Below are 22,432 nucleotides of genomic sequence, written 5' to 3' on the forward strand. Positions count from 1 at the left end.
CCCTTTTTCAGATCAAAACAGTGCAGCAGAAAACTGTTCTGATGTCGTCAGTGCACCTCAGTACTGTTGGTGAAAACAGGGGGACAGGGACCTTTGTAGGCTGGTAAGGGTCAGGCAGAAAAAGGTTCATTATATTATGGAAACAGGGATGGAGGACTATCGAAACTGGAGACCTGGTACATGCCCTTTGCCCCCGTCCACACTGCATATGGGTCTGGGTCCATGCCACAGCCCAAGGCATGTGCTAGCTTACTCGCCCTGTACTCACCTTCAGACAAGTTTCTGGAGTTTAGATGTGCACAACAGGGGGTTAGAGCACAGCCACATGTGTGGACACTTGTGCAGTCGCTAGCGTAGATAAAGCCTTAGTTAACTTTGGCATGCAGAAACCAAACTCAATGGTTGTAGATAGCCCCAATGGCTGGTACTCAACCAGACAATATAGGAGTTCATTCCTTTGGAATTTACTTCCCCTCATGTGGAATCAGGTATCTGGCTTATCCTGTGGATGGGAAGCAGTAAGACCCTGTCTTGTGCCCTCAGGGAGATTCAGATGGGAATTCTTAAACAAAGAGCTTTAAAATGGTTATAAACAGCCCCTCTGAGCACATAGGGGAAAAAGTGTCTGCAGAGGAGCAGGCTGTCACTTAGCCCTGGGGGAATGGGTGTGGTGATGTGCCCAGGCTTATTGGGTCTACCCATTTGAGAGATATGCCAAGTTTAGAGAAGAAAACAGAGAAAAGTTTAGGCTTTCATTGTTTTGCTATTTCTTCCCTGTTCTGTTCTTATGGATAGATCAAAACAAAGTATTATTTAACAATCTGGTCTTGAACACTACATGTTTATTCAGGTCCCAGACTCCTCAAGGGAAGTCGACAGCAGGCTAAAACCCATTTGGGCCTGCTGAGGTAATACAGTGTTAAACAGGGGTAGTATGACATGTGGTTCCACTGTAAGAGTGGGCTGAATTGTGAAAATCAACCCTGAGAGACGTACAGACCCGTTGCTTTGAAAGGGTGTTTAGGGGAGACAGGGGAGGGAGAGGCATCAAAGGTACAGCTCACCCTGGAACCATCACACTAATCCACTTTAACTAAAGTGAAATAGGCCACTTAGACTGAACTAAGATTGCCCACAGACTTTGGCATCCATTTAACTAGATTGGTTTAAATTCATATTCTAACTTAAGGAAGTTGCAGTGGTATAAGTGCACAAGCCCTAAGTGCAGAATGTTTATTCTATTTACAGATTTAGAGCACATTCAGCAATCAGTGCAATACTGTATTCTTAGAACAAAGTTACAATATTAATTATAAATGCTAAAAAATAAATAAAGGAAACTGGGAATAGTACCTAGTCGCCTCCTTCATAACATTGCTTGTTTCAGTGTTTTGGGTTTTTGTACCTTTTTCCCTGTCTTTGGCCAAATGTTAAGGATAAATAAGTCCCAGAGGAGACTACAAATTCTTTGTTTTTGTGAATCCGGCAGATTTTGGACTGAGCAATACTATGAAGTTTGAGGGTCTCTCTCAGGAGCTGTTGAACACCCAGTGTGGAAGCCCAGCCTATGCTGCCCCAGAACTCCTAGCTCATAAGAAATATGGCCCAAAGGTGGATGTCTGGTCCATGTAAGTAGATTTATAAAAATATACTCATCAGAAAGTTATGAAATTGAATGATTTAGACTCTGATAATACAGGATTTGGTGGCACTTGTGCTTTGGGGCAGCAACAGGGAAAATGAGGAGATACATGAGAGGACTGAACCCTGAGGGATACCCCAACTAGCACTCCAGGGAAGAGCATAGGATAATATTGCTCTGTTAGTCTCTATGGTTCAATTCCATGGTCTAATACTTGAATCTCTATCTTTAGTCATGGTGCCTTGCTGATATGTCAGTAATGGCCAGGAGAGTGGAGCAGTGTTGCCATTTGGTGGAGATAGGTGAACCAAGAGCTAATACAGAGCTGAGACCCATGTATTCCTGCCTTGGCTACTATGAAGTAACTGGTTAAGGCCTCTTTCCTCTCAACCTAACTCTGTAGTGTAGACCAGGCCACAGTATATATAAGAAATAGGTTGAACTCCTGGCCGCACTGAAAGCAAAAATCCCATTGACTTCTATAGGATCAAGATTCCACCCACTGTCGTCACTCTATTTCTCCCCAATTTTTGATCCTTCCCCAGGCTTTTGTTCCCACAGGTTCATCCCCTTCCTATCACCCATCTCCATTTCAACCAAAGATGACCACTACAAAAACCCCATTCTGATACATGCATAACTATCAAAGCAACTTCATGATCACACTGAGATAGCGCTTGTCTTCCATTCTCCTTCCTGCTCCCTTTCTTTTGTTACCTCTAGCCATTATGACATTATGCTACTTTTAGGCCTCAATCATGCAGACACTTATGCATGTGCTTAACTTCGTGCACTGTGAATATTTCACTGAAGTCAGTGGAATAACTCATACAGAAATAACTTTCAAACAGAAAGGGTTTTTTGTTGCTGAAAATGACTTTGTGTGGGAAATTGTCAGCGTTAATCAACATTTTTCACAAATTTTTCGAACATTCTTTATCAATATTTTTATTAAAAAACATTTTCTAAGCTTTTCATTTACCAGAAACCCAATTTTCAGCAAGAAAAATCACAAAAAATAATGGAAAATGGACCCAAGTCAAAAGCGTATAGACTAAGGCCAGAAGGAACCATTGGTGATCTTGTAATCCAACCTCCAGTATAACACAGGCCACAGGACTTCTCTGAATTAATTTATTTACCTGTGCATATATTATATTATTCCTGGGGGAATTCTGCGCCAAAAAATTAAAAATTCTGCAAAATTTTGCATTATTTTGTTTGTCAAAATAACACAATATAATCACACGAGTTTCCATAATTTTGGTAATTTATTTCAAAATACCTGTCAGCAAGTATGTCAGTTAGTAACAATACAGACAATGATAAATATTCAGCAAATGTTTTTTTTCAAACAGATTCCTTGCTAGGCATATAAATACAGAACTCTGAATAATTCATTTAAACTACAATACAGAGCCATATTTTCTGCCGCCCCTCCTCCCCCCTCATCCCCCCGAAACAGTGCAAAGGCTTGGGGGAGTCCGGGGTAACAGAGGAGCTGAGGAAGAGGGAAGGAGTCTAGGAGTGAACCTGGAGGGTTGTTGGGTGTGGGTGGGAGAAATATCAAACAGGGGAGCTTTTTTGGGGGGGAGGAAGGGATTGTTAGGGAGCCTCCTGTATGCAGACCCTGGCTGACCCCTAGCCTCTCCCATTCAGTCAGGCACATCTGCCCTGACCATGTGTCCCTATGCCCCCATGTGTCCTTACACCCCCACTGAGACACTCACTCCCCTCATCCCCATGTGTCCCTGCACCCTCTCCCCCATCCCCATGTGTCTCTATGCTCCCACTCAGCCATCCTCCAACCCCAACCTCATCTGGCCCTGCACCCCCTCCCTGCATCCCCATGTGTCTCTGTGCCCCCTCAGCCATCCCCCAACCGCATGTGTCCCTTCACCCCCTTCCTTGTCCCCATGTGTCTCTGTTCCCCCACTCAGCCATCCCCATTCCCCCATGTGGCCCTGCACCCACTCCCCCCATCCCCATGCGGGCTAGTGCCTCCACTCCCATTCAGCCCCTGCCCCAATCTGTCCTCCCGCAATAGCCCTTATGAACGTCAGTCTGTGACCCCCACCTCCACCCCAGCCTCACGCTGTCTGTCCCTCCATATCCGCTGTTTCCTGACCTGGTCTGACAGGCGCTGGGCAGGCAACCTCTTCCCTTCCCTATCAGCAGCTGGCACTGTTCCCACTAGGTGAAGTGAGCTGTAGCTCAGGAAAGCTTATGCTCAAATAAATGTGTTAGTCTCTAAGGTGCCACAAGTACTCCTTTTCTTTTTGCTCTGTTCTAGTGCTACAGTGGCCCCTGGTGGTCAAAAGGCGGAACTGCAGCAACTTTCAACAGAAGTTATTTTCTGCTGAAAAAAATTATGCATGTGTGCGGTGGCGCAGAATTCCCCCAGATATGTATATGTGCATATACAAACACACAGGTATTAATCATAGACAGACAGAGACAGACATTACATGTTACAATACATATAAAAACACATCTATTCTTTGGCTTTTGGACTTAAAGTCCACCAGGATGCAACCAAGTCCACCCAATGTCCCTGAGTGATCATTTGGATTTGAATTGCTGGACACTTTGGAGATAATTGATGTATAAAAATGTATGTAAGCAGACAGTTCCCTGTCAAGCTACATATCTGCAGGTGACCAAGAGTGTAAGCTAGACCTTCATAGCACTGACTTTATAGCATACACTAACTGCACATTTGTTCTTGAGAACTATTGTGGAGGACATACCATATAACAGTATTTTGTGGCCTAACCATGACTCTTTACATCTCTCCCTTCCTGCTCTCCCACAAACATACAGGATATAGACAGTTAAGCACAGAGGAACAAATTTTATTGAGTTACATCAGTAAAAATCTGAAGTATTGCCATTGACTTCAAGAGTGCTACTCTAAGTTTACAAAGGAGTTACAAAGCTTAATTTGGCTGAGAGAATGCTGTCAGCAACTGAAACCTGATTTAGCTTAGTTCATGTTTGAGATGTCTGCAAAATGTCTGCAAAATAGTAACCTTAAAGCTATTTACTGATGTCATTCTGTCAATGAGTCACACATAAAGAGTTGTATAAAACTTATATGTGGCCTTTGGTATTTAATTTAGACATTTTTCTGTGTTTAAGACATAAAAAATTAATTTACAACTTGATTTATTATTGCTGAGACCTTCAGCATGGAAAAAGAGCTTTGACAGAGTGAAATTTTAACTCTCATGATGTTATTTCTATCTCAGTTCAACTATCATGAAATAAGTATACCAACTAGGTTGTGTAAAAGTGCTGACTTTATAGAGACTGATTGATAGGTAATGTTTGTCACCAGAAACAAAGACTTGAATTAATCCAAAATCACGTTCAGCCAACCAAATCAGATTGAACAGTAATACAACTAGGATTCCACTGAGGAAACACCAGTGCTAGCTTTGACCATAAATGGGTTTTGTGCATCAGAATTTAAACTTCTTTGGAGGACTGAAAAATTATTAGCTTTCATACATCAGCTGAATTAAGAAAACAGCTGCTATATTCAAATGGAGCCAGATATTTCAGCAAGACGGAAGAGCAGCAGTCTGTTATAGACCATAAATTTTCAAGCATAATGTATAGTTAGTTTCCAGCTACAAATGTTAAATACATTGTTGTTAAGTAACTACATTTTGTGCATTACTTTATATAGATATACATTTATATATATATATTTATATTACTTTATATATATATATAAATTTATATTTATATATATATATTTTAAAAGATAATACAGTTGTAGCTCCCACCCACTCCCAAATTCTCATACATTGGGGATTTCACATCTAGTAAGCTGATGAAAAAAACTATTGCCAGTCATAAAGGCACCACTCTTGTATATCACCAACAGCAATTTAAAGTGTGTGGAAAAGGAAGTGTTCACAATGTTGAAAAGACAAATGAACTTAATGTTATATGCCATTACACATCCATTTGCACAACATGTGTTCTTTCCAACTATCAGAAAATATTTAAGGACCCTCTTTTACTTTCAGTCCAGCTAAATTTAATCCATTTTCAATGAGATTATACTGTGTATCTAGAATTTTGGATGCCACTAATTCAATCAATTTGAACATCAATGCTGTTTCACTGCAGTATTTTACACACTCACCAATACCCCCCTACTCAATATTACTCTGACTGAAAGCTTAACCAGGACACTTTGGGGAAATATTACATTCAAGGACTGGATGTATCAAAAGATTGGATAATGAGGATAATAAAGATTTTCATTTTGAGGTGGCTGATTCAATTTTGGTCCAAGCTAGTAACTAGCAGAAGATGTTACCCATCCCATCCCATTCTTTGGTGTGATTGCAGAAAAGACAGTGGTCTTCAAATACAGTTGTCTGCATCACATGTATCATCATCAAAATTATCTGCAATAATAAGTATACCAGCTCAAACAAAATAAGAAGTGCCTGAAATTTGAAGTGAATCAAGCCTATTTCCAGGTCAATAAAGTTTGACCAGATTTTTCATTTTAACAGTCTTTGGTCATTTCTGGTCCAGTTGGAAGCAGGAATGACAGAATACCAGGCTGATGCTGTGCTATTTCGGACCCAACTAGTTCAGGAAGTGCCATGAATAGTGTGAAATGGACTGTTCACATGAGACATTCAGACCAAGTTTGAAAACTGAAGAGAGTTGGATAAGCATTCAGAGGTGTGGGTACTTACCCACACTGAATCTGTTAACTTTAATGAAATTTGCTAATGACAACAGGCGCTAACTAACACCTAGATTGGCAGTCTCTGCAAATTCTCCAAGGACTGAATGATCATCTTACCCCCTGTTGGGTGGCCATCCATGTCAAAGCCAAAGCCTTTGGTTTGGATGGGCTAAGAATGGTGCACGGTCACTGCATGTGCTGTTCTTATTTTGTGAACAAATAGCAGACTTCCACTTCCAATACAATTCATCCCGCATCTTCCACTCGAACAGATTAATATTCCCATCCACCCACAATTTATTCTTTTACTGTCTACACTGTAGGATGCTTTTCTAACGCTAAATGGCATGCATATAGAGAAAATAATTTCATTTGGTGATTCAATGTGTATCACTACTTAGAGATGATTTTCAGCCTGCTCATGATGTCAAAAGACAAGACTCAGAAACCTAAACCATGGATTTTGTTCCCAGTATTTACCACAGTTATCTGTAGCTCTGACGTATTTACTGTGTTCTTCCTTAACAGAGGGGTTAGCACATTTGCTATGCTAACTGGCACACTGCCCTTCATTGTGGAACCATTCAACATCAAGCAACTACATCAAAAGATGGTCAGTGGTGAGATCAGTCCCATTCCATCCAGTATCTCTTCTGGTAACCCACTCTTATTTTATATATATAGATATATAGTATAGATAAGATAACCTTTTTAACCTCAGTAGCCAAGTTAATGTAACAACCTCACATTAAGGAAAACAGCATGAATACCTTGTTTAGCATCCATGTTGTCAGGAGGTAATGTGATCATATTCCCATGGTGTACAAGACCCACCTTTTCCATTTTCTTCATTCTGTTTATTACAGACAAGATCACACGCTATCTAGACTGTCTCAATCTTGCCTCAGAGATGAGAGAGACGATAACATTGTTGCCTATTCTTGAGAGATCACAGAGCTCAATTCTCATTTACACTAAAGAAAGTTAGAGTGGACATAAAAATTACACTCACTTTAAGGACCCTTTATGCTGCCAGACTGATGTAAAGTGGCCTTAAGTGCAAATGAGATTCAAACCCATAGGGTTTTGTTTAGTGGGCTGTGTGCCAGTTTAGGAAGCCATCTGTTCAATACACACAAAAGCAGAGCTGTGAAAACCTTTGATAAGTGGTGTGAAAGAGCTCCCTCACTTTTTGCTCTAAGCATAACTCTTCAAAGTTCAAACTTATTATTACACCTGGTTGACAACAGAACTTTTTGTGAAAAATCTATCCCTGTTTTTCATTTAAAAAAATTGAAACTCAAAATGTTTACACCAGCTCTAGTTATTACCTTCATTAGCAAGGCAGAGTCAATGGAGACTTTTAGGCCCAATTCTCAAAAGGCAGTTATCATAATCACTAGCTCTGGATTTGGCCTTAGGCTTTAAAAGCCAGAGATAATATTGGTGAATACGAATTTGGGGCTAGAAATCCAAAATTTATTTTCACTGGCATTAGACTTTCGACAATTCTTTTATTCAGTAGCTCTGGTTTTAGTTTACATTCTCCTTCCAGTTGGACTGATAACATTTTAGCATCATCTGACTTGCACATTACAGGTTTGGGTTGTTTTCTCACAGCAATTTTATGAGTGTAACTCCATTGGTTTCAATGCGTGTCAAGGGAAGGGTGTGAGGGGCAGGAGACACAGTAGAGCAAGACTCTGCTTTGCCCAGTTCACCACTGGCATATATTAAAGTTTTCCCCTGCTGCATAACTTTAACTTTGCATGGGGTCATGATGAGTAGAATCTGACTGAGCTCAAACTCTGTACAGATGTGTAGATGCAGTGAAGAATTCCAGCTCATTGAATCTGTCTAGATCTAGTTCAGAATTACAATGTTGAAATAACATGATAAGGTAAAAAGAAAAGGAGTACTTGTGGCACCTTAGAGACTAACCAATTTATTTGAGCATAAGCTTTCGTGAGCTACAGCTCACTTCATCGGATGCATACTGTGGAAACTGAAGAAGACATTATATACACAGAGACCATGAAACAATACCTCCTCCCACCCCACTCTCCTGCTGGTAATAGCTTATCTAAAGTGATCACTCTCCTTACAATGTGTATGATAATCAAGTTGGGCCATTTCCAGCACAAATCCAGGTTTTCTCACCCTCCGCTCCCCCCCCCCCCCAAACTCACTCTCCTGCTAGTAATAGCCCATCCAAAGTGACCACTCTCTTTACAATGTGTATGATAATCAAGTTGGGCCATTTCCAGCACAAATCCAACTTGATTATCATACACATTGTAAAGAGAGTGGTCACTTTGGATGGGCTATTACCAGCAGGAGAGTGAGTTGGGGGGGGGGGGCGCGGAGGGTGAGAAAACCTGGATTTGTGCTGGAAATGGCCCAACTTGATTATCATACACATTGTAAGGAGAGTGATCACTTTAGAATAAGCTATTACCAGCAGGAGAGTGGGGTGGGAGGAGGTATTGTTTCATGGTCTCTGTGTATATAATGTCTTCTGCAGTTTCCACAGTATGCATCCGATGAAGTGAGCTGTAGCTCACGAAAGCTTATGCTCATATAAATTGGTTAGTCTCTAAGGTGCCACAAATACTCCTTTTCTTTTTGTGAATACAGACTAACACGGCTGTTACTCTGAAACATGATAAGGTAGATGATTGCTTCCAAAGAATGTTGATGGGATAAATACCATACATATTCATGATTTGTAATGCTTTCTTATATCATTTAATCATCATAAAGGGGCTGATTAACAGGAAGTGTATTATCTCATCCTCTAGTTTTCTCCATTAAAAGCTATTGTTAGTGGGACTGTGTGAAAATTTCAGTTGTCCTAATTGATAATCTTCCTAGTTGAAGGTTAGACATGTCTGGGAAGTAATGAATGAGGTTTTCATATTTGAAGACCTGATTTCTTCTACGGTAGGTCACAGATGCAATAAATATTATGGTCCTAGTCTAATCTTCATCTAACATTTTTTTCCACTTCTAAAACTCCCCATTTAGCATTTTTTGCTCAGGAATGTGCCAAAACTGGAATATTAGCAGTATTAAAGAGGAGACTGAGTTCCATTAGCAGAACTATTTACAGACAGGGATATTTACATGTACTTCATCTGTGCGAGTTACAAATGGCTGAAGCCAAATTATTAGTTGCTCTCTTTCATGAGTGCTAAAATGTGCCAAAAGCACACAAAACAATAAATCTTGTCAGAGAGATTAGCTTTACTGTGTGAGTGAAATTACTACTGAGCAGAGGATCAGCCCAAGATTTATAATTAGAGCTGGTCAGAAATTTTTGGACAAAAAAAAATGTTTTTGAAGGAAAATGCCAGTTCATCAAAACTCAAACTGTTCATGGCTCAGTTCTGATGAATCTCCTGATTTGAAAAATTTTGGAAAGTTTTGAAATTGTCAAATAGTTTTGACAATTTCAAAACTAAAAGTTTTGTAAGTTCAACATGACTTTTTGTTTCAAAATTTTAGTAAATATACTAAAAAAGTTTTAAAATATTTAAAAGGTTGAAATTGAAATAAAACGTTTCAAAATTATCAAAAAGAAACATTTTGATTGACCACCCAATCTGAAAAATTTTTGGATCATTGGTCTGCAAAAAATTTCAAGATTTTGACTTTTCATCCTGATCTGGGATGGGAAAAAATTTTGCCATCTCAAAAATTTTCAAGGTACAGGAAAATCTTTTTTCCAGACAGCTCTGCTTATAACCCACTTAAATACCTGACCATACCCCAGATCCTCAGAATAGGGCTGACTTTGTGCCTCTGCACATGAGTAACTTCACACTGTGTGAATAAACAGACACTACTAGAGAGGTCAAGCCATTTCATCTGAATTTCTGTACAGGAGCTGTGCACTTCATGCATTCCTTACTTGAGCCTGATCCTGCTAAGCGGCCTGCTGTTAAAGACGCAATGAAAAACAAATGGCTGAATGAAGTATTCATCAGGAAACCACTGAATTCTATTACATATAAAAATAGGTAATTTCAAATCTCTCTTCCATTTACTTGTATCTGCTCCGTGGAGTTTCAGAGGCTTTAGCTAATCCCAGTACTACCAATAATTAGTAAAATTTTACTTTATCCTTCATGAATTTAGATCTGCTTTACGTAACAAAATGCATTTGTTGCTATGTGCATATATTGCATTAATTTTTTTCTGGATATGTTTCATTGGTGACATTAAATTTCTAGATTGTTTGATCCCAGTTATTTCCTCACTACAGAATTACATAGTATATTCCCATCTGAGAGATTTTGAAAAAACTTATACTGAATTTGCTACATTGATATTATTCTCCCATATCTGCAAAATCAGGCTCTACTGTAGTTCATGTTTTCCCAGTCAAATCACTGCACCTATTAAACAGCAGAAGTGTGCAAACAGATGCAAGACACCACCAAACACTGCCTTTTCAGGCCAGTTGTTTTCTCTCATATATGCACACACATCTCCCACTCTGAGGATAAAATTTGGCCCACTGTCTTATTATTTCTTAACTGTCTGTCTCTGAAGAGGTAATATGACACTTTATACATGAATTCTCCACCTTCACAGATTTATTAATTAGTGTTTCATACTAGTATTTTCATGCTCTTCTAAAATATCTAATTTCAGTGATGGAGCTTTTATTATTTCTAACTAAGAATCATTTGATTTAGGGAAGATGTTTGGACCCAATTCTGTAGAAGTCAGTGGGTTTGCACCCACGAAACAGATACAGAAATCTGACCTGCAGTTCCTTTATGGTGGGGCTCAAACCAGCTGCACTGACTTTGTCCCTGTTTCCTGTAATACTATAAAAATGTTTGGAAAATAAGCTTTGGAATTTTTTAAATCAGATATCTAGACATTTCTATAGTGCCCCCTCCAAATTCATTCAATCTGCTTAAGAAAATACTTACATGTCTATTTGAAAGTGATTTATAATTGTAGCTTTACTGAGTAATTTTATGTATAAAAATGCTCTCCAACTTCCCTAAGATCTTTTATTTACCCCTTGAGATCTTGCAACCTCCTCAGAACTTCCCATCCTTTTCCATACACAGATTTTCTCCTTATTACTCCCTCCCAGACTCCTATGTCGAGGACCAAAAAACAAAACAAACAAACAAACAAACGAGATTATGACAGATCATTAACTATTTGCTTCTTGTCATGCTGCAGTCTTAATTTGGAAACATCCTTTCAAATTAATCCATCCACTCTGCATCAGCAGTGGAATATCTAACAATGTTGTAACCGAGCCTTAGCCCAGCAATGAACTTGGTGTTGTCCAACAGAATATTTAAGGTTGCATAACTCTGTATCTCAAAGTTTTGTATATGTAAAGTATGTTGAATATCCGGACTGTCAAATTACTTATAGCCCACTAATGACTGCGCTGCTCACTTACAAATCCATGCAACTACACTTGTACATTTTTTGGTTTTGGGGGGTTTTTTTTGTTTAAATTAACATTCCTAATTTTTCAGACTTCGTCCTGATGAACTGAACCCTGTTGTTCTAAACTACATGACAGAAACAATGGAGCTCAGGCTTTCAGATGTTATCGATGTTTTGATAAATAACAAACCATCTTCTATCATGGCTTCTTATTGCTTATTACTGAAGAAGTTGGACAAGTATCACAAAGCACACGAAACAATGAAGGTAAGACATCAATTCATAAACAGCATGTTAAGGACCAAGCTCTGTTCACCCTACTCATGTGAGCAACAAAGTCAACAGGAGGGCTTGTGTGAGTAAAGTACCCCTAAATACGTTATGTATAGCACTAATGCTGCAAACTATGGAAAAATTGGTAACAGAAGTACAGCCATGTATACAGTCTAAAGAGATGTATTCATGGCATTCTCAGAGGTGATTACTGTAACAGTTTTTTTTTCCCAGAGAAAACGTATATTGTTTTCTCTACACACAGTCAAATTTGGGACTGACAGTTGCAAGGTTAATGGGAATTTGTTTCTTTACAGAACACAAGATTTTTCCAATCAGAAAAAGGAAAGTTAGTTTCTGCCTGACCTCACACCACTTTACTCCTGTGACTGGTTAGTGAGGGCCTAATTTTAAGCTCTCTAAAGTGAATGCAAGTCTGAAAAGTTACACATTTCCATTCTTGTCTCCTGTGTGCATTGTAGAATTTCTACCACTATAGTTAGGTTCAGGTTTTAACCCCGACTAACCGAGAGAAGCAAGCTAAGATTAGAAAATACTATATAGCAATAATTGCTGAGGCCACAATTAGCTAAAAAGTCTGTAAGCTTTTCTTTTACAACCATTTTTACTAAGGGGTTCACAGTTCAGTCATAAAAATTTTGCTTCAGGCAGAACCGAGGCAGACAGGAAGCCAGATTCCAACTTTTAACACACAAGTGCAGTAGGGAATGTTTCAATTACTAAACAATGCATATCAGAGGTTAGAATCCCAGTCAAAGTCTTAGCCCCGGACAAACTATATTTTGAGATGGTCCAGTTGACTGCTCTAGAAATTAGTGAGCAGAGCTTAAGTAGGTCTAGATCTGCATCCCAAAACACAGCCCTGGAGTTACACTAGCATATGTAGTGTTTCTATTCTAATTCCATCTCACCATGGGGAGGAATGGAGGTAGCCCGACATAGTCATATCTAAAATTCAAAAAATTGGTTTTATTCTTTTTTTTTCCCCAAAAAAACAAAATTTTGCAGGTCATGATGCAGTGGGTCCTTACCTCTCCTAATAGTTTCATTTAAATAAAAACTGTATTTGCTGAATTATAAATAATTGAAAACTAGCTCTTGTGGGAAGACTACTGGGCAGATCCTCAACTGGTGTAGCTCTTCTGAAGTCAAAGAACGGATGACAGTTTACACCAGCTGAGTATCTGGCCCTTTAATATCAAATCACAAACACCTTGGGCAAGATCCTGCCTGAGGTGGAATGGGAAACTGGTCATATGAACAAGGGAAAGAGATTTATCTAAGCAAATGGCAGCACCACTCCCTGTCCTGCTCACCCCTGGCATCCTAATGTGCACGTCTAAGTTGTGGAGTACCTGAAAAGGTTTTGAAGAGTTTAAGGCCAGAAGGAATTCACCAGATCATCTAGTTTGACCTCCTGCATATCATAGGCCACCAACATCACCCAGCACCTGCACACTAAACCCAACAACTGATATTAGACCAAAGTGTTACAGCCCACAGGAGACTATAGTAAGTAGCACAGGCAGAGAACAGGAAGGATCGAGGTGCACCAGTGGCCAATGCCCCAGCCAGGAGCAGCAGAAGTGTCCTAAAAGTGGGCGGCCCACAGGCACCCAAACCATGCCCCCCACACCACACCACCTCCCAAGACCCCGCCCATGCACTTCCTCTTTCCCTGAGCCCCCACTCTTGCACCACCCCTCCCCGCAAGACTTCGTCCCAGCTCATTCCTCTCCACCTCCTCCCCCCACCATTGCTTGCCCTTATGGCCGGTAAAAAGTGGGTGGGCATAGTCCTCCCACTTTTAAAAGTGGGGGGCATGGCCCTCTACCTCTACCCCCATTCCAGTGCCACTGGCCCCAGCAGTGGCAGGGAAATAATTTCATGTATGTCTACACTTATGGCAGAGTATAGAGCGCAGACACTGCATGCCCAGCTAGCATTACTCCTGGGGGAATTCTTCACCAGTGCGCGCGCACATAATTAACGTGCTGCCCATATTTTTATTTTTATTTTTTTGGCAGATAATAGCTTCTGCTGGGAAGTTGCTGCAGTTCCACCTTATGCCCACCAGAGGCGTGTGGTGCTAGAACAGAGCAGCCACTCCCGGCCAGCTAGGGAAGAGAAAGAGTCTGCAGTGCCGTCTTCACAGCACCTGTTGGGCCAGGTCAGGAGACAGGGACTATGGAGAGACAGATGGTGTGGGGCTACTAGGGGGATCAGACACAGCTCATAAGAGTTAGTGGGGCGGGACAGACTGGGGCAGGGGCTGAATGAGAGTGGAGACGCAGGCCCATGTGGGGGAAGGGGGTTGGCTGAGCGGGGCCACAGAGACACAGAAGGATGGGGGAGGGGTGCAGGGACACATGTGGACAGGGGGTGCAAGGGCACATGAGGGTACAGGGACACATGGGGACAGGGGCAGATGTGCCTGACTGAATGGGAGAGGCTAGGGGTCAGCCAGGATCTGCATGGGGGAAGCTCCCTAACTATCCCTCCCAGCCCCACCCCACCCCCAAAAAACCTGTTCCATACTTTTCCCACTCATGCCCAATACCCCTCCAAGTTCATACCCAGGCTCCTTCCCAGCAATTACTTCCCTCTCACTCAGCTCCTCCATTACCCCTGACTCCCCCAAGCCTTTGCACGGCTTCTTAAGGTGCAGGAAATATGGTTCTGTGTTGGCGTTTAAATGAATTATTACTCAGAGTTCTGTATTAATATGCCTAGTAAGGAATCTATTTGTCAAAAAAACATTTCCTGAATCTTTTTTGTTGTCTGTATTGTTACAGATCTACTTGCTAACAGGTATTTTTAAATAAATTACCAAAATAATTGAAACTAGTGATTATATTATGTTATTTTGACAAATAAAATATGCAGAATTTTGCAGAATTTTAAAATATTGTGTGCAGAATTTTTAAGTTTTTGGTTCAGAATTCCCGCAGGAGTATAACATGGGTATAGCTAGCAGAGTAGACGGTCAGGCACTGCTTAGGTGAGCAGACTACAGACTTGCCAGAACCTTGGGGTATACATCCTACATGGCTCTCGATGCACCCAAGGAGTGCCTCTCACATCTACACTTCCGTTTTTAGTAGCATAGTTTCTAGCAGCAAGGAGACAGCGGGAGTCTTTCTCCAGCACAGTGAAAGGCTCTGGGAGTGGGCAATGGCTCTAGCAGTGGGGAAAGGGGGGAAAACACACTTGCAGCTGGAGCCTTTCTTCACTGCCTTCCCACTGCCAGACCATTTCACTTCTGGGTGTAGCTACACTCCACAGTGTGAACACAGCCTGCATTTCATTGCAGCATGTAGCTACACATACCCTACACACTGCTGCAAGAGCAGACAAGGCCTAACTCAGAGATACGCAGATAATCTTAGCAAGTGACCCATATTGTGGGCTGCAAAGGAAGTGATTTTAGGAATATAAGATGTGATGTATGTGATTTTGGGAATATAAGGCACAGACCAAAAGGGACCCCCAGGGCTATTTAGCCTTGCCTCCCCAACCCCATCATAAGCAAGGTCATTGCCATTATAATGGGGGGGTAAATTCCTTCCTGACCCAGCATATGGCAATCAACTAGACCTTGAGCATGGGAGAAAACACCTTAGGGAGAGAATGCTTGGGGACACCTCAGAGCCCTGGCCCTCCCTGTCCATTGTCCCATCTCCAGCCATGGTCATCCCTGGTACTTCAGAGAAAGGGGACCAAAAAATGGAATACACTGGGGGAGGAGGGAATCCCTTCCTGACCCCTGCAGGTGATCAGCAGAAGCTCTGAAGTATGTGATTTTAGGAATATAAGACACAAACCAAAAGGGACCCCCAGGACTGTTTAGCCTTGCCACCCCCACCCCATCATAAGCAAGCCTGTCACATGCACCAGATTTATGCCTCCAGGAAACGGATAAAAGAAACCCAGCCACAGCCTCAGCTACATTCCTTCTACACCTTCTCCTCCTTCAAATTACTAGTGCAAATTAGGGGCCTTATTAAGTCAAGGGAAGTTTTGCCACTGACTTCAGTTGTGTGGGATCAGGCCTTCATGGTGCAGAAGGGGTGGGTTGGATACCTGTGCACCCTGCGCAAATGATGGCAGGATTTGTTTAGCTGCAGTTTGGATTTTGCACATTCTGTCTGGCCCAGAAAGGCATTTTCATGATCTCATGTAGATCAATATAATATATACGTGCTCCAAGGGTCAACTCATAAATCTTGTACCCAGCCCGAGTAGGAGGACCTAGTGGGGGAAGGAATCCCACCCATAGGCCTCGGAGTAGCTTCAGAGCTAGTTAAGGAAGGTTACTCAGCAAAATGGAGGAAGAAGCCTGCATAGCCCATTCTTTAAGGAGAGGGCAGGTACAATTAGGAATTAAAAATTATAATCCCCAAAAGATACTGTAATAAAAGTTTAAACCAGTAAGTCCTTAGTTACAGATGTTAAATTATTAGAAATCATATTTAAAAGTGGCCAAAATACCTCCAACATATTTATAAATAATAAAATAAATGGAAGCACAGGACTATGGCTTAATAAAATAATTAAAAACAACAAATAAATGGAGGAATTTTCACAGGAAATTCTTATTATTTTAATCACTTTTTCTTAATCCATCATTGAAACTGGTTTTCCTAAATGGGTGGATTCCCATTATGTATCCTACATGGGGGAATTAATGTAATGAAAACACCTCACTAGCATTTGGCTTCTGATCAGATTAAGAGAAAAAGTAATAGGTATTTTCACTATGATCATATATGTGTTCTGTAATAAAACGAGTCATAAATTTAAACACGGCACATGTCACTTACTACTCCAGTGGGGACAAAGCCAGGTAACTTAAGAATCTCTTGACTCGCTTAGCATCTAAGTTAGATATTAATAACAGAATCACAAAAATGACAAATGGAAAAAAATGAGTAGCCCCATTTTGTCCATGGCCTTGCCATTGCTGACCTGTTCCCTATTGTTCATTAATAAGTGGTTGGTAAAGTCTACATTTAAAAGTTTCTAGGTTCGAGCCTTCTACTAGTTCTATTTGAAGACTATTCAATAACCCAGCAGATCTTCCTGGCAGAGAACTTTCCCAGATATTCAGCCCAAATTGTTTGTTTCTTAATTTCATCCCATTACTCCTAGTTACACCCTTTTTCACAACCATAAATAATTTCTCTACCTTGGTGTTTATGCTCTACAAATATTTTTAACTAATCATGTATGTTCACCTTTTAATTTTTACCTATCCAAGCCATATACATAATTAACACTTCTAATCATTCCCCCCAATGAGGTCTCTTAAATCATAACTTGTAGTGATACAGTCCACTTGCCAATTCCCTTAACATCCTAAAATATGTATCATCTAGACTGACCATTGTTTTTTTAATAAATGTTAATATTTTCCCAGTATTCCCTTTCCTGTTCTGTAGCAACAGCTATTTTATGCTTATATCTACAAAAAGGCAAAACTCAGGCCAAAAAACATTAAAAGTATAATCAAGGAAAGAAAGAAAACATGCTATACACCAAGAGACAGGACAGACAAAGGGCGGGAGGGGAAACAAACTAGAGAGAGATGACGTTAAGAACGCCCATACTGGGTCAGACCAAAGGTCCATCTAGCCTAGTATCCTGCCTTCCGACAGTGGCCAGTGCCAGGTGCCCCAAAGGGAATGAACAGAACAGGTAATCATCAAGCGATCCATCCCCTTGCTTGAGGTCACACAGCAGGTCAGAGCCAGTCATAGAACCAAGGTCTGCTGAGTCCTAGGCCCAGTGCCACTAGACTGTGCTGCCAACACCTGCAGAGGTACCTGTTCTGAAGCTTCACTGCTACATTCTCTCTGTGTGGCCTTTCTGCTTTGGTCTGAAATAACCCAAATCCAAAGACCTGTAGAGCATGCAGCAGAGCACTCAATCTAGCTCACCCCCTCTTATGCCCCCATAAGTATTTGAAAGTCGGGGAGAGGCATGAGGATGGCTAATTGGTGGAGAGGGAGGATTTTTCATCTGTTAGTTTGTCTGGTCTTCTGGTTGTGATTTACATGAGAAGATATTGCAGCAGTTTAGTTATAATGATGTGGGTATTTGATGTTTGTATGTCACATTTCATCAAAGATGCCTACAGAGGACTCATAGATGCTCTTTTTATTCCGGATAAAGTCAAATATTTTCTATTTGTTAGTCGCAGACTGTGATTGGTTACTAAATCACACAACATAGTTTCCAATCCACAACTGAATAACAAAGGCACCAGATCTGCAAATTTATGCATGTGCTTTACTGTAAATGCAAGAGTAGTCTCTCTGAGCTCAGTAAGAATATACAGGCGCATAAAAATGAAAGCACACAAAGTAGTGTTTGCAGAACCGGAGCCTAAAACATTTTAAAACCAAGAGAGTAACCAATGTATAGCAAAGAAAAAATAGCAAATGTGGCCTGATCCAAAGCCCTTTGAGGACAAATTTTCATTGATTTTGGATCAGGCCCTAAAGGCTGAGATTTTCAAAAGGAGCCAAAGGGAATTAAGCACCCAACTCCTCACTGAAATTCAATGATACTTGGGTGCCTAACTCCTTTCAGAAAATTCTAGCCAAAAAGAACCAAAAGATTCATCAAATATTAACATAAACACTGGCAACAATGTTCATGAATGGCATATAATAAAAAGGTAGTAACATGGTCAAACCAAATAACTGCTTGGAATTCAAACAAATATTCACAAACATTATTTTTGTAATATTTAACCTGCTCCAATCAATAGATTAATCAAAAGTGTTTCCACACAAAATCAAAGAAAAATGTAAACTCTTAAGGACAAATTTTCAACAAGCCTTCTAATTTGCAACTGCAAAAATTGCAAGTGCATTCTTTTGCATGTACAACAAACTGTATTTACTTAAGTCGAATGAGCAGCTGTGTTTGCAAATGCTGGTTTTACACTCAAACTGGCATTTCTACATGAAGATAAGGGTTTTTGTGAATGCAAATAGATGCGATTCCAATTTTTGTAGGTGCAATTACAGAAGCCTGTTGAAAGTTTGACCCTTAAAAGATTCTTTCCATGTTCAAATTTGAGCCATAAACCATTGGATAAATATAACACATGGCCTGTCCTTTCGTGCATGGTAATTTCTCCAAGCAATGTTTTTGCATTATGTGTGTTCTTTTGTAGAAGAGAGCCTTAATGATTATAATTTGCCATCCAGAACTTTATAGCTAGCCCTTGTCGAAAACAGTGTTTCTGCCAAAAAGCTTCCTGCCCAGGTGCTTAACCAATTAGCTCTTAAGAGGTCTGGCAGTAAAACCAGTCATGGCAAGTTTTCTGATGTACTGTATATAAGGTGACAGCTTGCAAAATGTAAGATGAAAATTTGTTTTCTTAACAAGCAGTGTGTAAATCCTGGGAGACTATTTGATTGCTTTGCCTAAAACACTTATGACATCTCATATTCCCAGTTGATATAGTGTGGTTTTAACAATGTTGTCAAATTAAACATATTTTATTTTGTTTTTATATATACTCTAAAGACAATTTATTTAATTGTGATTTGGGCATTGCAAATGCATAGTAGGCATGGACTAACCTAAGAGTTTGAAGTTTGGTAAGCTTCAAACTTTTCCAAGCATTTTGCTAACTCACAAAATGTATTCAAGCTTTGAGAGAGCTGTTTTTCCCGAAAATTATACCCAACATTTTTCATTGGACATAAGATTAAAAACGTGTTTTTACAATGTTACAACTAGGGCTATCAATTAATCGCAGTTAACTCACGCAATTAACTCAAAAAAATTAATCACGATGAATCGCAGTTTTAATTGCACTGTTAAACAATAGTATACCAATTTAAATGTATTGAATATTTTGGATGTTTTTCTACATTTTCATATATATTATATTCTGTGGTTGAGATCAAGGTATATATTATTTTTGATTACATATATTTGCACTGTAAAAATGATAAACAAAAGAAATAGTGTTTTTCAATTCACCTCATACAAATACTGTAGTACAATCTCTTTGTCGTGAAAGTGCAACTTACAAATGTAGATTTTTTTATTACATAACTGCACTCAAAAACAAAACAATGCAAAACTTCAGAGCCTACAAGTCCACTCAGTCCTACTTCTTGTTCAGCCAATCGCTAAGACAAACAAGTTTGTTTACATTTAAAGAAGATAATGTTGCCCTCTTCTTACATACAATGTCACCAGAAAGTGAGAACAGGCATTTGCATGGCACTTTTGTAGCCAGCATCGCGTGGTATTTACGTGCCAGATATGCTAAACATTCATATACCCCTTCATGCTTCAGCCACCACTCCAGAGAACATGCTTCCATGCTGATGATGCTCATTAAAAAGATAATGCATTAATTAAATTTGTGACTGAACTCCTTGGGGGATGGGGGGGAATTGCAGGTCCCCTGCTCTGTTTTACCCGCATTCTGCCATATATTTCATGTTATAGCAGTCGCAGACGATGACCCAGCACATGTTCATTTTAAGAACACTTTCACCGCAGATTTCACAAAACCCAAAGAAGGTACCAATGTGAGATTTCTAAAGATAGCTACAGCATTTGACCCAACGTTTAAGAATCTGAAATGCCTTCCAAAAACTGAGAGGGATGAGGTGTGGAGCCTGCTTTCAGAAGTCTTAAAAGACCAACACTCTGATATGGAAACTACAGAACCCAAACCACCAAAAAAGAAAATCAACCTTCTGCTCGTGGCATCTGACTCAGATAATGAAAATGAACATGTCGGTCCACACTGCTTTGGACTGTTATCGAGCAGAACCCGTCATCAGCATGGACGCATGTCCCCTGGAATGGTGGTTGAAGCATGAAGGGACATATGAATCTTTAGCACCTCTGGCAAGTAAATATCTTGCAACACCAGCTACAGCAGTGCCTCTTTTCACTTTCAGGTGCCATTGTAAACAAAAAGTGGGCAGCATTATCTCCTGCAAATATAAACAAACTTTTTTGTCTGAGTGGTTGGCTGAATCAAGTGGCTTACAAGAAGTAGGACTGAGTGGACTTTGTTTTATTTTTGAATGCAGGTTTTTTTGCACATAATTCTACATTTGTAAATTCAACTTTCATGATAAAGAGATTGCACTACAGTACTTGTATTAGGTGAATTGAAAAATAGTATTTCTTTTGTTTTTTTACAGTGCATATACTTGTAATAAAAAATAAATATAAAGTGAGCACTGTACACTTTGTATTCTGTGTTGTAATTGAAATCAATATATTTGAAAATGTAGAAAACGTCGAAAAATATTTAAATAAATGGTATTCTATTCTTGTTTAACAGTGCAATTAATCATGCTTAATTTTTTAAATCATGTGATTAATCGTGATTAATTTTTTTAATCGCTTGACAGCCCTAGTTACAACATAAGATAGACCAACAGTTGCTAATTCAAACCCCCTAAGGGAAGGCTAGACACACAGTGGTAATAAGGTCAAAGTCTCACTGGGGGGGCTCTCTATGTTATTTTCCTGCCTGCAGCACCCAGCTCAGTATCTTTCTGCTAAAGATACTTCTAGTCCCCTGCCAGCAACAGGGTGTGTGTCTGACTCATAGCCTTCAGGATGCCTGCTGCCTGGCCTTCCCTCTGCAGCCAGCTCCCAGGCAGCCTCCAGCTCTCTCCCAAGTCCAGTCCCCTCAAACCTCAGGCTGTAGTTCCATTTTCTGACCCTTGGGATTTAGAGAGCCCTCTGCTGGCTGGATGTTCCAACAGCGGAAGGGTGGGGGCAGAGTCACAATGCAGAGAAACAAGTGAACCAGTTCATGCCATCACATTTGAAGGTGGGAACTTTAGACGTTCAAGAGCTAAAGCACCGTTGTCAGGGCAGCAGGATTCCCTTTCTCCCCATTACTCAGACTGACAGATTCTGATTTCCCTACAGTGTATTTCTAATCCCTACAAAACTCCCCAAGTTCAGGAGGCTGCTGAGAAGCAGGACAGTAATTGTGGGGGTCCTTGCTTTGAGAAAAGGAAGGAGGTTGCTGAACGCAGTGGGGTCAGGCAGGGAAGCTGCTGAGTGGAGAAGCAACTAAGCAGGGAGCAGATGCTCAGCCAGAATGAGGCAGGGAAACTGTTTGGTGGGATGTTTTCAGAGTAACAGCCGTGTTAGTCTGTATTCGCAAAAAGAAAAGGAGTACTTGTGGCACCTTAGAGACTAACCAATTTATTTGAGCATGAGCTTTCGTGAGCTACAGCTCACTTCATCGGATGCATGCCGTGGAAACTGCAGCAGACTTTATTTATACACAGAGAATATGAAAAAATATCTCCTCCCACCCCACTGTCCTGCTGGTAATA

The 22,432-nt window shown here is 40.3% G+C and overlaps 1 protein-coding gene across 1 annotated transcript in view; it reads left to right on the plus strand.

Moving 5' to 3' along the window:
• The window catches only part of LOC140908177 (serine/threonine-protein kinase MARK1), a 41,224-nt gene that overhangs the window by 14,301 nt on the left and 4,491 nt on the right, over positions 1-22,432 (plus strand). Inside the window, exons 4-7 of the mRNA XM_073335139.2 lie at positions 1,490-1,628; positions 6,891-7,018; positions 10,249-10,384; positions 11,879-12,056. Coding sequence (XP_073191240.1) covers positions 1,490-1,628; positions 6,891-7,018; positions 10,249-10,384; positions 11,879-12,056 — 581 coding nt within the window. The remainder of the gene's footprint in view (positions 1-1,489; positions 1,629-6,890; positions 7,019-10,248; positions 10,385-11,878; positions 12,057-22,432) is intronic.

The sequence above is a fragment of the Lepidochelys kempii genome, chromosome 3 (genome assembly GCF_965140285.1).
Source record: "Lepidochelys kempii isolate rLepKem1 chromosome 3, rLepKem1.hap1, whole genome shotgun sequence".
NCBI classification, from domain to species: domain Eukaryota; kingdom Metazoa; phylum Chordata; order Testudines; family Cheloniidae; genus Lepidochelys; species Lepidochelys kempii.